Consider the following 14,572-nt stretch of genomic DNA (forward strand, 5'->3'; position numbering starts at 1 on the left):
AGCAGCACCACCACTGGGTAACAGAGACCATGGAGAGGTTGGGGGTATAATACCACAGTCATTTTCGAGTCTGTCCTTGCAGTACTTAAGCTGGCTTTTGATGACTTTCAATTTGTTAACTTCCCTCCTCAGCTGAGTTGGGCTGTGTTACTTTTAGTACTCTGTGCATCACCTGCCTTACCGCAGCAGGCAGCCTTTCTGGGTGGTCTCTTGCCAAAGCAGAAGCATCCCCTGACCCTGACCCTGACCATTTTTGTGCAAGGTCATGATAGGCAATGGGGCAGAAAGTCCAGAGCATTGAAACATTCCACATAAACTTCATGTTGCTCAGAGGCTTGGAACTCAGCAAATATGTTGTCTTAGTTAGTGTTTGCCTGCTGTGAAGAGATACCATGACCAAGGCAACTCTCATAAAGGACAACATTTAATTGGGGTTGGTTTACAGTTTCAGAAGTTCAGTCCATTATCATCATGGAGGGAAGCATGGCAGCATACAGGCAGACACACTGCTCGAGAAGGAGATAAAAGTACTACAATCTTGATCAGAAGGCAGCCAAGAGGGGACTGCCCTCCATGGGCAGCCAGAAGGAAACTCTCTTTCCTTACTGGGCAACGCATATGCAGCATAGGAGTCCTTAAAGCCTGCCTACACATTGTTGCACTTCCTCCAACAAGGCCACACCTACTCTAATAAGGCCACACTGCCTAATATTGCCATTCCCTATGGCTGAGCACTGAAACACATGAATCTATGGGGCTAAACCTATTCAAACCACTACACCCCTCTTTCAAGTATATCTACCAGGACATGCAATGCATAGAAATAATCATGGGCACAGTTTCCTTTTAACAAATGCAACTTAAGATTTTGTAGTATGTCCTATTACTCAGGGTTCCTTAGAAAAACAGAGCCAAAGGAGTGACTATATTACAAAGGGGATTTATTATGTTGACTTAGACAATATGGGCTGGTTAATTCAACGTTGGCTATCCTCTACCCACTGGAGAAGTTGAGAATTCTACAGCTATTTAGTTCATGAGACTAAAGGCCTCCATAGTCCCAGTCTGGTGTTAAAGACCTGGAGAATGCCTAGAGAGCTACTGGTCTATAGTGCATATTAGAACACTTTAGAAGCCAGGCTCCTAAGTCACCGAAGGATGACAACAGCATCATTTTGCCCTAGGACCCCTTTGTAAATTGCCTGCCTCTGGAAGGTTCCACCCAATCTGGGGTTGGTCTTCACCTTCAGTTAACCCTTCTGAGACATACTTTCACAGATCAACCCCAAAGTGAGTATTAGTAGATTCCAGAGACAACCAAGTTGAAAACTAGGTGTAGCCGTCCATTATAGAATGCAGAAAGATGACAGTGTTTGATGACTGTGGGACATGTAGTGATGTCTCTTCTTCACTTTCAAAATCTTGAACTAGGCAAGCCATGTAGCTTGACAGTCTTCAAAGAACTCAGTAGTACCTCAGCTCAGTGTTCTCATGAACTGCTCAGAGGCTTGAATTGCTTTTTCTGTTGATGTAATATTTTCTTTATTACTCAATTATAATTGGCAGCTGTTTTATATATTCACAAGTTGTAGAGTGTTCTGGTGGCATATGTACATCTGTGTGGAGTGGTTAAATCATCCTTATTAATGTATCTGTCACCTTACATCCTTATCATGCCTTTGTGATGTTGAGTTCCTTGGTGCATAACTAAATGTTTATATGCAGCGGAAGCCATTGATTGACAGATATATAGATACAATTAGATTAAGACTTTAACTATACAAATGTGTAAATGTGTCAACTACAATTAAACTTAGTTGAGACTGACAGAATTGAGCATTGTTTCTACTAGAAAGCCACTAGCAATGACTGTCTCTTATAGAAGATATTGTCAGAGAAACATTCTGTGTTGTTTGATTAGTTGAATTATATTAGCTTGTTAATTGTCTTTTTTTTCTGATTGCCATAATTTAAACAAAAAATTTTAGGAAGATGGCTCAGTCAGTATATCCCTTCTGCATATGGGTCTCCAAAACCCCTACAAGAAGATCTGTGTGTGGTACCCATGCATGTAATCCTAGCAGTAGAGACAGGCAGATATCTGGAAGCTCATGGCCTGGCTAACCTGGCATACATGGTGAAATTCCAGTCAATGAGAGTCTCTGTCTCAAAGAAAAGCTTGAAAGCACTTGAAGACAGATACTCTACATTCTCCTCTGACCTCCACACACATGCTATATAGCTATATATAATAGGTTTGAGCATGATCCCCTGACTTCATGGACACATGGCTAGGTTGCCAAGTATCTAGAGATTATGTTCTTTCCACTAGGCTTTTGGAAATAAGGCTCTCGACCTGATGACATTTTTTAATCTTTTTAGGGTGACATGATTTGCCTCTGATTCTCTCTGTATTATTCATCTCTGTGCAGGGTTTTATCTTCCAAAGTTTTAGATTATAAATAAATCCTTCCATAGATTAAAAATGATTGAAAAGAGCTCTGTTAAATGCAAGCTTACCCTTTTCTTAATCATTGGACCATTTGGTTGAGCATCCATGAACACATTTGAACTTTTATACCATTAACTAGGTGTTCGGAAGTTACTACCTAACATCCCAGGCTCTGGGCAAGACAGGACTTGATCCATTTGCCTAATGATTGATGGTTTTTCTTTTTCCCTTCTACATGAATAGAACACCTGCTTTTTTTTCTTTTTCTTTCTTTCTTTTTTTGGGGGGGGCGGGGCACCTTCTTTTCTTCTCAGCAAGCATCTTTCTGATATCCTTACATTGTGCCTGGCCTCTACTGGGGTGTCCTGAGGCAAGCTGAGGAATAGGGTATTTTGCTTTGGTTGGTAAAATTACCTAACATTCACCTTGGTGTAAAGATATCTATTCCTGTCCTTGTAAACATGTGGTTCCTTAGAACAGAGCCTTTCAGAATGTACCCGCTGACAAGGGATCTGTCGAGATAGATGCCTTCGAGGTTCTTGATGTGACAGAGGCAAGATTGTTTCCATCATGAACTGAGTCAGAGATAAGGAGAACAGTGGGATGTGCTCTGTAGACTAAGAGGAGGAAGAGGGAGCAATGCCACTGCCAAACTGTATCAGAAATCTGGGTAACAAAAGCCTGAAACTACTTAAACCCTGCCTCATCAAGTCTACTTAGAAAGCAGGGACTCCCAAGACAGAAAAACCTAAATACCTAAGCCTCTGATGGGAGTCAGCCTGCTCTCTAGGCCACCTTACTCATTAATTTGCCATCTATCCACCTATTCATCCACCATTTCTTCCTCCACCCACCCACCCACCCTCTCATCTGCTACTTACCTTCCCATCATCCACTCACCTACTTATCTACCTACCTGCCCTTCTATGCATCCATGCATCCATCCATGCATGCATCCACCCATTCATGCATACATCCATTCTGCAGCTTATCCACTCATTTATCCATCCACCCACCCACTCATTTACTACTTACCTACCCATCATCCACTCACCTACTTATCTGCCTGCCTGCCCATCCATCCATCCGTTCATCCATCCACCCCACTGCTCATCCACTAATTTATTCATCCATGTTCTCACATCTATCCATTACCCAGTCATTTACCATTCACTCACTTGTCACACACCCACCTACCCATCCATCCTTTTATCTATCGGCTGACCCACTCCCACATCTTTCCTCATTTCTATTTGTCTACACATCCACCCAGCCAACCCCCATGGGGGGAAAAAAAAACAGTGTACTTACATCCCTATCTATCATTTACCCATTGTTAGAAAGGGGGGAGTGTTTCTTTTTCTTTTTTCTCTTTTCCATTTTCTTTTCTCTCCCCCCCCCCGCCCCTTAGCCCACTCCAACGGTGTGGAGCATAGACAGAATCACTGATGTGTAAAGACAGACCTAGCTATCTACCCACCTATCTGCCTTCCCTATGGTCACTTCCTCTCAAAACCAACTGAGATCTTGATGTGTAGGACTCGCTGGGAAGAAAACCTTTATTCTCTATAGTCTGATAAGGCATCAAGAATCAGAATCGGTCTAGTCACATGTCTTGGGATCCTCTTCATAGACCTCAATGTCCAAAAGCAAGGGCTGTGCAAAAGCTTCTAATCTGATTGTCTGTGTGTATGCTCCCTGTTTGAGATTTATTACAAACAGCATAGGATTACAGCACCTAATTGGTCATCCTCCTGAAGTAGCCAGAGCTTACTTCCGTTTTGGCTAGTTAGCTAATTGATTTATTTCAGGAAGTCTTGGGGTTAGCAGCTTTTTCATCCCATTGCTGTGAACTGTGAGGTATTATTTCCACACATCTTGGATGGGTCTGTGTAAGTCACCCGCCTCTCCTGCGCTGAGCCGGTGTTCCATTTGCTCTTGTTTACAGCATCGACTGTAGTGTTTCCCCTAGTTTCCTTCGTGCATCTTGCATTCTGTGTTATTTGGAGTTTTGTCCTGGCTTTTTAAAAAATTTATAGGGATTCTAAATTATAGAATCTATCTCTCAGCACTGCTCTTTCTCAGCTGACAGTTCATTAAAAAAAAAAAAGTTTTTGTTCAGCTTTCATATTGTTTCAGCCTGACATGGTTTCTTTTTTCTTTAAAGGGGGGAAGGGCATTTTGAGAAATACTTTTATTTAACTAGCTGAAAATGTTCCAGAGCTTAATTAGAAGTAGCATATTGCAACTGTTTGGGTGTTATCTAGAGGCAAAATAATTACCTCGTAATAATAATCCATGTTGGGCTAAACCCGTCATTATTGCCATCAAGGGCTGGGGACAGCAAGTTTCAGCTCTTAAGGGCAGCAGGGTACTTTCAGGAATGTCCACAAAAGATGAAGGAAAAAAATTGAAAAGAAAAGTGTATTGTAGCTACATAAGCTTGGAGTTTTTGGAATTCATGCAAGCCCATTCCTTTGAGAAGGAAACTGTGTTCCCTGGAGGCTTGAGGCAGATCTCTGGTTTCTGTTCCTGTAGCATGTAACCTCCAAAGCTTAAGACTTCATAAGACCATCTTCTTTTGATCCGTGCTGTATTCCTGCCATGACAGGTACCAACCCTAGACTAGAGGCTAGCCGGGGTTGCCGTGTTTCCACCACACACAAGGCATGGCCCTAGTTTTGTGCTCCCTGTAGTTAATCTGTCAGGATGTCCTAAAACGCTGCGTTCAGCATTAAAGAAACAACTAAGTCAATTACAGAGTTTAGCACCCAGAGCTATAGCTCAAACGTAACTGGGCATCCTAGATTTGCAAAACCCGGCCAATGGATTCTGCTGCCCAGTCTTGGCTAATGGACAAGGCAGTGATCCCCATGGTCCTCCATTAAAAGACACTTAAAAACACCCATTCTTCCTATCTGGTTATATCTTCATGTCTCCAGGGAAGAATACAGATGTCTGTTTCTCCAGAGACTGAGATAGCAAACTCCACCACAGGCCATGTGGCATCAGTGTGTGGGTCCTACATCCAGATGTTTGGCTCTCTGATGGAATGATGCCTGCAGCTCGGGATTTACAGAGCTCCCTTCAGGAGTGACAAAGTGCACTGGCCTCAAGTACTGCAGGAAAGGCTCTACCAGAGGTCTCCTAAAGCCCTAGGCGGAGAGTCCTTTTCTTCCTCCCCCTCACTCATAGCTTTAGTGACTCTTGGGTGGAGACCTAGGGAGCTTCTGGAAGCTTCCTTAGTTAGAGAGATAGCTCCTTCAGATAACAGGGATTTCAAGTAACCCAGATTTCCCTCTCATTGTAGCTGCTTCCTGCTGTCTAAATGAGGAGAGGTAATTAAGTTTATTATCTGTGACCTAATGCTAATTCCTCTTGCATCCATGCTTTGTTGGAAGGGAGAATGCCATTTACGAAGGAGTAGCTGGACTGTGCTTTACTGTTGTCAACACATTCAAGGGTTATAAAACAAGTCTACTGAGTGCACAAGCTGGGGAAAGACAGCCCTCCAGAGTCCTCCCTGACAGCCCAAATTGCACACTTCATCACGGAAAAGTAGAAGTCAGGGTGTTGAGAAATATGCTGAAAATTGCACATTGTCAGGGCTGAGGTGGTGGCTCAGTGGGATTCAGCTCTTGCTGTACCTGTATTTATACCTGAGTTCAAATCTCCTTCACCCATGTAAAAAGCTAGGCATGGCCATGTACACCTGTTACCCAGAACTGTGACCAGAGGCTACAGGGGATCACTAGGACTTGCTGGCCACTATTCTAGCTCCAGGGTCACTCAGAGATGAATTCCCTGTTTGAAGGGGCTAAGGCAGAGAATGATAAATCAGGAAACCTGACCTTCATCTGGCCTTCCCGTGCCGACATCATACTCGCCAATTATACATATCAGTGAAGCAACAGATCACAATGCCGCTAAAATTCTCACCAGGTCACTTTCTTATCCACTAAAGCCTTTTAAATTTTCTTTTATTAAGTGAACAATGATCAAAATCAGATAAAGGACAGATGGTACCAATAATGGCAGTCCATCCAAGTACAGTAACATTGTCCCAAACCGTGCCGAGCCTAATAGCTTACACACCAAGAGTGCTTTCAGATCTAACTAAAGGGTTTGATTATGAAGCACTAAGACATCGTCACTCCAGGAAAGGGTTTTATTCACACCTTTTCTTCCTTCTTTTTTGGAAAGCAGGGTATTTTTGTGATACATTTTTAAATGTTACATTTAGGGGCTGTTATTTTGGTCTGTTTCTTTCCTTCTGCATGTGCTAATTTTCTTGATTAATTTGGAGAACATCTGCATATAACGCTGAGTGCTTTTCACTGGCAAAGCCTCCCAACTTCATGTAGGACTCAGAGACTTCGCCTTCTCCACAGTCTGGAATCCTACCTAATTGAAATGCCAAACCTGCAAAGGTGCCAAAGCCTGAGTGTGTAATTATGCCATTTTCTCTTGGTCTTTCAGAGTTTTCCTGCGGGCGATTAATCAGTATGCAGATATGCTGAACAAGAAATTTCTGGATCAAGCCAACTTTGAGCTGCAGGTAAATGGAGAAGTAGACAGCACCTTTGTGGGAGAGTCTTGTTAAAACAAAGGGCTGCCCGGCGTCAGTCACCTGTACCTCTGATCCTGGGATCTTAATCAGCCTCTGATCCGAGGTGTGGAGTTGGAACCCGAGGAGTGAGAAATGATACTTCTAGTGTGGTTACTCCATTTAGCAAGTTACAAGGTAGAGTTGTTTCCAAGAGAAAGTACTGAGTCAGAGTGGCAAGGAGAAACTCAACTGGCAGGAAGCAGCAGACAAGCCATTGAGTGCTACTATGCTTGGCTGCCAACCTCCTCTTGGATCATCCTAAGACAGGATGAAGGGTTCAGTACGGGAGGATCAGGTGTGCTTCAGTGAGCTAATTGCTTCTGGAACTCTCTCCCCTTCATATTCCCTTCGGGCTTTATGACACCCGTATTGTGCACAGTGAAGCCTCCTGTATCATAAATATCTTTTCCGTATATGCCTGGCCTAAGTATGTGGGGAGAGGTCCTGGGGAAGAAACCCTAAATATCTTGTGCATGCTAATTAGGCTGTCTATCAAAGGAGCCACATCCCCATCCTTGGCAATCTTACTTTTAAAAAAAAAAAAACAAAACAAAACTGTGTTTCCTTTTGTTTTTAACTTTTTACTGTTTTTCTCTGCTTGGTGATTGTTTTCATGTGTCATAACAAAGAGTCGCACACTGTAAATGAGTTGTTAGGAAATGTTTCCTCTGCCCTTTGCAATTCTCATGCTCTCTCTGCAGGAGTTACTTATAACTAAGTGCTCTGTGCTCTTCCCGACACCAGGCACATTTAGGCGGGCCCGTGCATGACTTCATCTTCCCTTTAACACGTGTTGGTTCACACCGAGTGTTTCAGGGGCCTGCCATACTCCACAGCATGACCGTATCTGCTGCCCCTGCAAGATGGCCCAGCGGCTTCTGCTTCTCACGGCCCTGAGCCAAGCTTCCATGAGCTTCCATGGATGTCCAGGCCTGTACCCCCTAGAAAAGGCCGATTGCAGACAAAACAGGATGAGCGTTCAAGCTTGATGGATGGTGTCCCAATGCCTTCCTAAAAATGTCCCAGTAGTAGCACCCTCGCCAGCCACATAGATGTATATGTATGTATGCATGTGTTTATAAACTTTTTTGATTTTCTCCTTTGAGATTTTCATACATGTATGTACCACATTCTCCTCAGTCTCCCTGACACCAGCCCCATCTTCTCCAAGCTCCCTCCCACCCTTGACAACCTCCCTTCCAAGTTACAAATGCCCTTCTCACGCTTCTGTCTTTGTGTTTTGTCTTATGACCCACTGGGCTATCCAGGACATTCTTGCCAGCCTCTTTTGAACAAAGCAGCTTTGTGCAGGCCTTCTTGAGAATTTAGGACTCTTGTTTATATGAATCCTTTTCTGACCACTACATTTTTGAATGACCAGTTAGGCTGAGAGTATTTATGAGCTGTGGGGATTTTTTGCTAGGCACCGCCTGGGCATTTCTGGCATTTCTTTTGCTTGCATTGGCTCTCAGTGTTTTTAATTAGTTGGGACTCTTATTATATCCTATTCATGGTTTTAAGTTTATTATATAAAAATATTTAACTTTTCCTGTAGTCAAGCCTGACATTTCTCTTGTGATTATATGGTCTTAGGTTTGGCATAGCAAATCCCTAATTGCCTTAGTGTTGTAGATTGAGCTACCTGCAATGGAGTTAATATCAGCAATTACCTACAGAGTTCTGCTTAATGGTCCTTTTTTTTAATTTTTCAGTTATTGAATCCACCTAGGATTTCTATAGTTAGTGTTAGGATCAGGGTCTATCTCTCCACTCACCACTTTCAGTTCATGATGGGCTTCCTGTGCCTCCTGTGACTTGACGTGCCGCCATTGGCCAGATTGCAATGTGTATAGATTCTATTATCTGCACTGCTACCACAGTGACTTCCTTGCTTCAACTCTATAGCCAGGTAGTGGAACCCACACATCCCAGTGAATTTTCTGCGAGGAATTGCCCTCGCTGTGTTTGTGCGTTCCTTTTTGCACATATACTTTAAAATCAGCCAGTTGAGTGTCTCTTCTGAAAATCATGTTGCTTGGATGTTAACTGGACTTGTTGGACTGGTTAACTGGGAAATGTGACAGCATTTGAGGGAGTTTTTTGTAGTCTGTCTTTCTTCCACCCCATGCCGGTCTTCTTGCTCTAGCTTTCATTAAACTCTGGCCTGCCCTGTGACTTGCTGGCTGGATTCCTGTCTGTCCTGATGTGGCTGTTGCTTGGGAGGGACCCATCTCCCCACTGAAGGCATTCTCACTGTGCTCTGTCTGCTACTCAGGATCCATTGTGACGGCTGCCTGGGCTCTCACCCTGAGACTGAACACCTTCAAGGCTCTGTGCTCTCCAGCATTCAGAGCTGGACCCAAGAAGGAGTGCGGGATGTGGGCCAAACCACAATAAACCACAGTAGCCCTGGCCCCATAAGTGAAGAGAAGGAATGAGGAGTCAGTGACATCATCATTTGAAAAGCTCTCGTCCTGGTGTGTTGGTGCACACCTGCAACCCCAGTTCTTGGGCAGCTAAAAGAGTTGGACCCCAGGTTTTAGGCTAGTCTGAACTGCAAAGCCATAAGCTATCATAAGTACACATAATGCCAAAAGGAACATTGTCTCTCATGACAGGACTTACTTGCTATGCCACTTCCAAAAGCTGGGGCAAAAAATGGATCGTGAGCTCTGGCCCCACCTTGGCTGCATAAAAAGTTCAAAGCTAGCACAGGTAGTTTAGCAAGCTCCTTTCTTTAAAACTAAACTTAAAACGAGCTGGTATCTGGCTCGGCAATAACATGCTTTCCCACCATGCAGAAGCCCTGGGTTCAAACACAAAAAGAAAGAAGTGGGGAGGTAGGAAAGGAGGGAGAGGAGGAGAGAGAGGGGAAGGTAGGAGGAAAGCATTGGATTTTATTTGTGGTTGTTGTATTATGGCTTTTAAAGGTACTAGGTAGGTAGGCATGGTGCCACACACCTACCTAGCACTTGGGAGGTTAATCAGAAGTATTAGAAGGCACAGTCCTTCTTAGCCACATAACCAAGCAAGGCCATCCTAGAATATAAGACGCCTTGTGTCAGAAAACAAATGGAAACAAAAACAGGCACCAGGTGTATGTGTGTCTGAATAGGTCTCGGTCTGTGTTGACCTACCTTCTTTCCCTCCATCCAAGTCCACTTTTCCAGCTAGCCATGGTTCTGTGATCCCCAGAACATGGGTAGCATTGTCCTATGATTGCTACAGGATCAAGAAGGACACAGGATGGAAATGCTCCTTTCAAAAATAAATGAAAAGGGGCGACTTATATCTCATAGAGTGAACCCACCCCTTTTGATTGCAGAAAAAGCCAAAGAAAAAATGTGCTTTGTGGGCAGTAACAAAGCTCTCCGAGGCCAGGGATGTCTGCTCAGCATCCATCCCTCTGTAGCTAGGAGCACCCTGATATGGATGACCATTGCTCTGTGGTGGTCAGAGGCCCTGTGGGCAATCCCATTTTCTATAAAGGGGGCCACACACACTCTTAAATTCTGGGGATACTCTTGAATCCCCACCTTTTACAGGTCATTAAACGCAGAGTCAGTAATGTCTTGTTCTTCTGTGACTCTTTGTAGCTATCAAATTTGAATATTATGCCTGGTATGTAAATGAGGGGGAAAAAAGCATCTACAATGTCTTCTAAAGATCATCCTTCAAATCACATATAGTCCATAAATCCTTGAAATGAAGGTTTGATCCTTTTACATGTTTTCCCTAATTGTCTGGTGTATGCATAATTTTGGTATAGTAAAAAGTTGTAAATTATGCAAATGTATACTGTTCCTCAGAGAGGGGCTCTACCATACCATTAGCCACCGCTTTTGCGGGCAATGATCTTTTATCTCTTCCAGGAAGCCTACCCAGGTAGGTACCGCTAAAAACCTTGTATTACCTGTGAAGCAACTGAGATACGGGCAGAAGTCAGAGGAGTGGCCCTGGTGAATCGAGCCCCATGCTTACCCATGACTATGCATTACCCACACTCTGAGGGATAGCTTACATTGCTGTGGGTTTTGAAGCATTTCAGGATGACAGTGGCCCAGAACTTTCCTGAGAGGTCCCATGAAGCTGTTCAGCACCTCAGCATCTCCTGTCTTTTGGTTTTCAGCTGTGGAACAATTACTTTCACCTGGCCGTGGCTTTCCTCACTCAAGAGTCCCTGCAACTGGAGAATTTTTCAAGTGCTAAGAGAGCCAAAATCCTTAACAAGTAAGTCCTCCCCCAGCCCTGCCACTGCGGGCAGGAGCCTTCTGCTTATTACCCTAATTTCCACGTCTCCTCTAAGCCAACTGGGTACAAATTGAGATGTAATCACAGTGTAATGAAAGGCTGGTTTCAAATCACAAATCCGGTGTTGCCTTTGTAACCCATGAATCAAGATCTAAAATTGCAGGATTCGTCCTGGCAGGTTCAAAGTCAGCATGATTGGAGATGGTTAGTGCTAAACAGCATTTGAGTTTCTGGAGATAATGACTTTCGCTGAGCACTCTTCTGATGTCATTACGCTGCGGTTTACTTTATTGCTTAGTTTTCCAGTTCTGCTTCTACAAAACGGGAGTTACTGATGAAAGCCATCGGTGGGCACTGCTGGTGAGGCAGAGGTGGCCACAGTTTCCCTCTTGACACAGAAGTCCCCTGTCTTCCTCTGGGTTGTGTTTCACCAAAGAAGCTTCATGAAGGCCAAGATTCTTGGGCAGTTCTATGGTGTCAGAGTACATCCTGAATGATCCTGTTCCCATGGCAAGAAAGAAGACCGTGGGCTGAGAAGATGGCTCAGTGGGTCAAGTGCTTGCTGCTCAAGCATACGTTATCAGAGTTCAAATCCCCAGAGTTCCTATGGTGTGATGAGAAAGAAAACCAGGATGGTCCCCAGGTGCATTCAGGCTTCACACGCGCACACGCACGCGCGCGCGCACGCACACACACACACACACACACACACACACACACACAACGTACAGAGGGAAAGAATGGTCTTGGTATTCTGAGGTCTTTGCTCCTCACCTTCTGCCTAAGTTCCACTAATGTCATCCTGCTCCAGGCGTCTTTTCAATAGGAACTCCTCAGAAGATTCTGAAGTGGTGCCCATATTGCTGGGTTGTCGTATTTATAATGCCTCTGTAGTATTCTGACTGCCGAGGCTTGTCCTGGTCCCTATGAGTTGCTGAGGTTAGTGGATGCAGAGGGAGTCTCGGAATGGGGCAGTGACTCTGCTTCTTATAGTCTAGCAGTTTCTATCTCCCTTACTGGGAAATTGAGAACACCTGATCCCTGGAGTGTATGATGTGTTTCTGCGTATGATACTGAGGTTAGTTCACATGACAGCAGCCTTCTATACACTGTGCATACGTGCGTGCATGTAGATACATGCATGTATTTATGCGTGCTTGTGTGCATATGCTTATGAGTGCATGTGCATGTTTCACATATAATCATTAAAGAGCAAGACTCTTCATTCTGCACAACCTCTCTCCATGTAGAGCCATGGATGCCCAAGGAGAACGTGACTTTCAGAGAGAGCCTGTCTGCAAATCCTCCTGCACCTGACCAGGTCCTCTTTGGCTGACCCCAAGAGCCATGGATGTAGACAGTGACTGTTGTTTAGAAGTGACAGATGTACCTGCCAGACCAAACACACTGAGGACAGAGTAGCACCCACCTGGGACTGCTAGTACACTGCCCCTCCTTGGAACCTTCTCAAGGTTTAATTGCTTACCATGGCCCCCTGTGCTAAGACTTCTGCTGGCTAAAAGATATGCTAGAGACTGACACTACACAGTTTCCCTTTGCGGGCATTCACAGAGCTTGGGAGAAGGGAGGAATTCCTGTTGTTGCTCCCCGTGTGGTTGAAACCATTACTTTAGAAGCAAAGCATCTTATCAGCTCTCAATGTGGCTCACAGAGGCTCCCTCAGCTTCGTGAAGTACACACTTCCACCATGTGTTACATGTGTTCAGCAGTCCATGTGGGCTGTGCATGCTGCCGTGAGACTTTGGGCATGCAGACGTAGCGGTGGCTGATTTTAGAAGCCATTTACACTGAAGCACCTATACTTCATCCCCTTAGAGATAGATGCCTACAGGAGACGAAGTGCTTTTAGACTAGGTGCAGCTTCCACAGGCTTTGATGCTGAGTGCTGTGGTAGCTCTGTGCTGGGGTTTCCTCTTGTTGCTATGTCTACAGTTGAAGCTAGAGCAGCATCGGTGATTGCCTTAATCACAAAGGACCCTGTTCTCCAGAGAAAGTCTTTGCTTCCCTTCTTGCTCTAAAGGCTTCAATGCCAAAGAAAATTAAACACAGCCATCTGGTGTCTCCCTTTCTGGAGCCCAAAAAGACTCTGGATCAGGCTTTTCTGTCTCTCTTAGACAAAATAGCAAGAGACTTGAGCTGTGCTTTTGGGTTTTCCCAAGGATATCTCAGGTGAGAAGCCTGACCATATTGGGAGTTGTCTTTGTAAACTCTGAGATATTCAGGTCTCACTAGGCCACAGACACCATGTGGTAGTAACTGGCCATCAAGAGCTCCCATCTATGATAACCCAACATGACCTATAAGCCTAAGTGACACCAGCTTCATTCAGCTTGTCACCAGCATTCATGATATAGTTGTGCCTCTTTGTGGACCATAAACACTTCATAGTATATTTGTAAACACTATTCTTAAATAGTAAATGGCTTAGGAAGTATCTCAAGGTGTCCTTCCCACGCTCTTTAATTTACTGGGTACATGAATGCCTAGATCCTTTTGTCTTATCTAATGGAACAGGATTAGGTCTCTTCCGTGCTCAGGCAAGTGTGGTCCTGTGACTGAAGAAGGAGGAGAAGTGGATCCCAAGGTGAAGCCATTCATTGTCTAGTGGAAAGCTCAGCTGAAGCAGTATATGGAATCAGGAGATGACGAGTTTGTCACCAGAGTTTTGGAAGCTGGAGGATGGCCTGCAAGGCACAGCCTCTGGAATGGAGGCTACCAGGTAGTGTGTACTTCAGACAAGGGGGAGCTAGCAGTTGAGATATCTGCCCATGTGACTGTCATTGCCCCCCAAAGGGCATATCCCAATCCTTTAGCAAAGAGATGCGCTGCCTTGGAAGCATAAAGGAGTGGCAGGGGCTGGCAAGGCTCAGAGGACATCTCCTGCAGGGAGATGTTATGGAGTGAGACCCAGTGGTCTGAGGTGGTACCTGGTCTTATACACTTGGGGAATGATACATAGATTTCACTACATCTAGGAGAAAGCCTTGGGTCTGAGGTAGATTCAGGTCCACCCACCCATACTTTCAGGATTGTCTATGTGTGACCTGTCAGCCTCTGTAGGGCACATCAGAGTGGACAACCGCTGTTTGTTGTCCTGGTCTTTTCTTGCATGGTCTGCTTACCATGGCTTAAAAAAGTATCAATTTCTGGAATCAGAACACCTACTTGCTCATGCCCTAAGTACCTGGGTGTAAAACACACACACACACACACACACACACACACACACACACACACAA

The 14,572-nt window shown here is 44.5% G+C and overlaps 1 protein-coding gene across 2 annotated transcripts in view; it reads left to right on the top strand.

Moving 5' to 3' along the window:
- Dock1 (dedicator of cyto-kinesis 1) overlaps positions 1-14,572 on the top strand; it is a 509,283-nt gene that overhangs the window by 404,077 nt on the left and 90,634 nt on the right. For both annotated transcript variants that reach the window (NM_001143858.1, XM_087561118.1), the window contains 2 exon segments: positions 6,932-7,010; positions 11,191-11,291. In NM_001143858.1, the coding sequence (NP_001137330.1) occupies positions 6,932-7,010; positions 11,191-11,291 (180 nt within the window).

The sequence above is a fragment of the Rattus norvegicus genome, chromosome 1 (genome assembly GCF_021556685.1).
Source record: "Rattus norvegicus strain SHRSP/BbbUtx chromosome 1, alternate assembly SHRSP_T2T, whole genome shotgun sequence".
Lineage (NCBI taxonomy): Eukaryota > Metazoa > Chordata > Mammalia > Rodentia > Muridae > Rattus > Rattus norvegicus.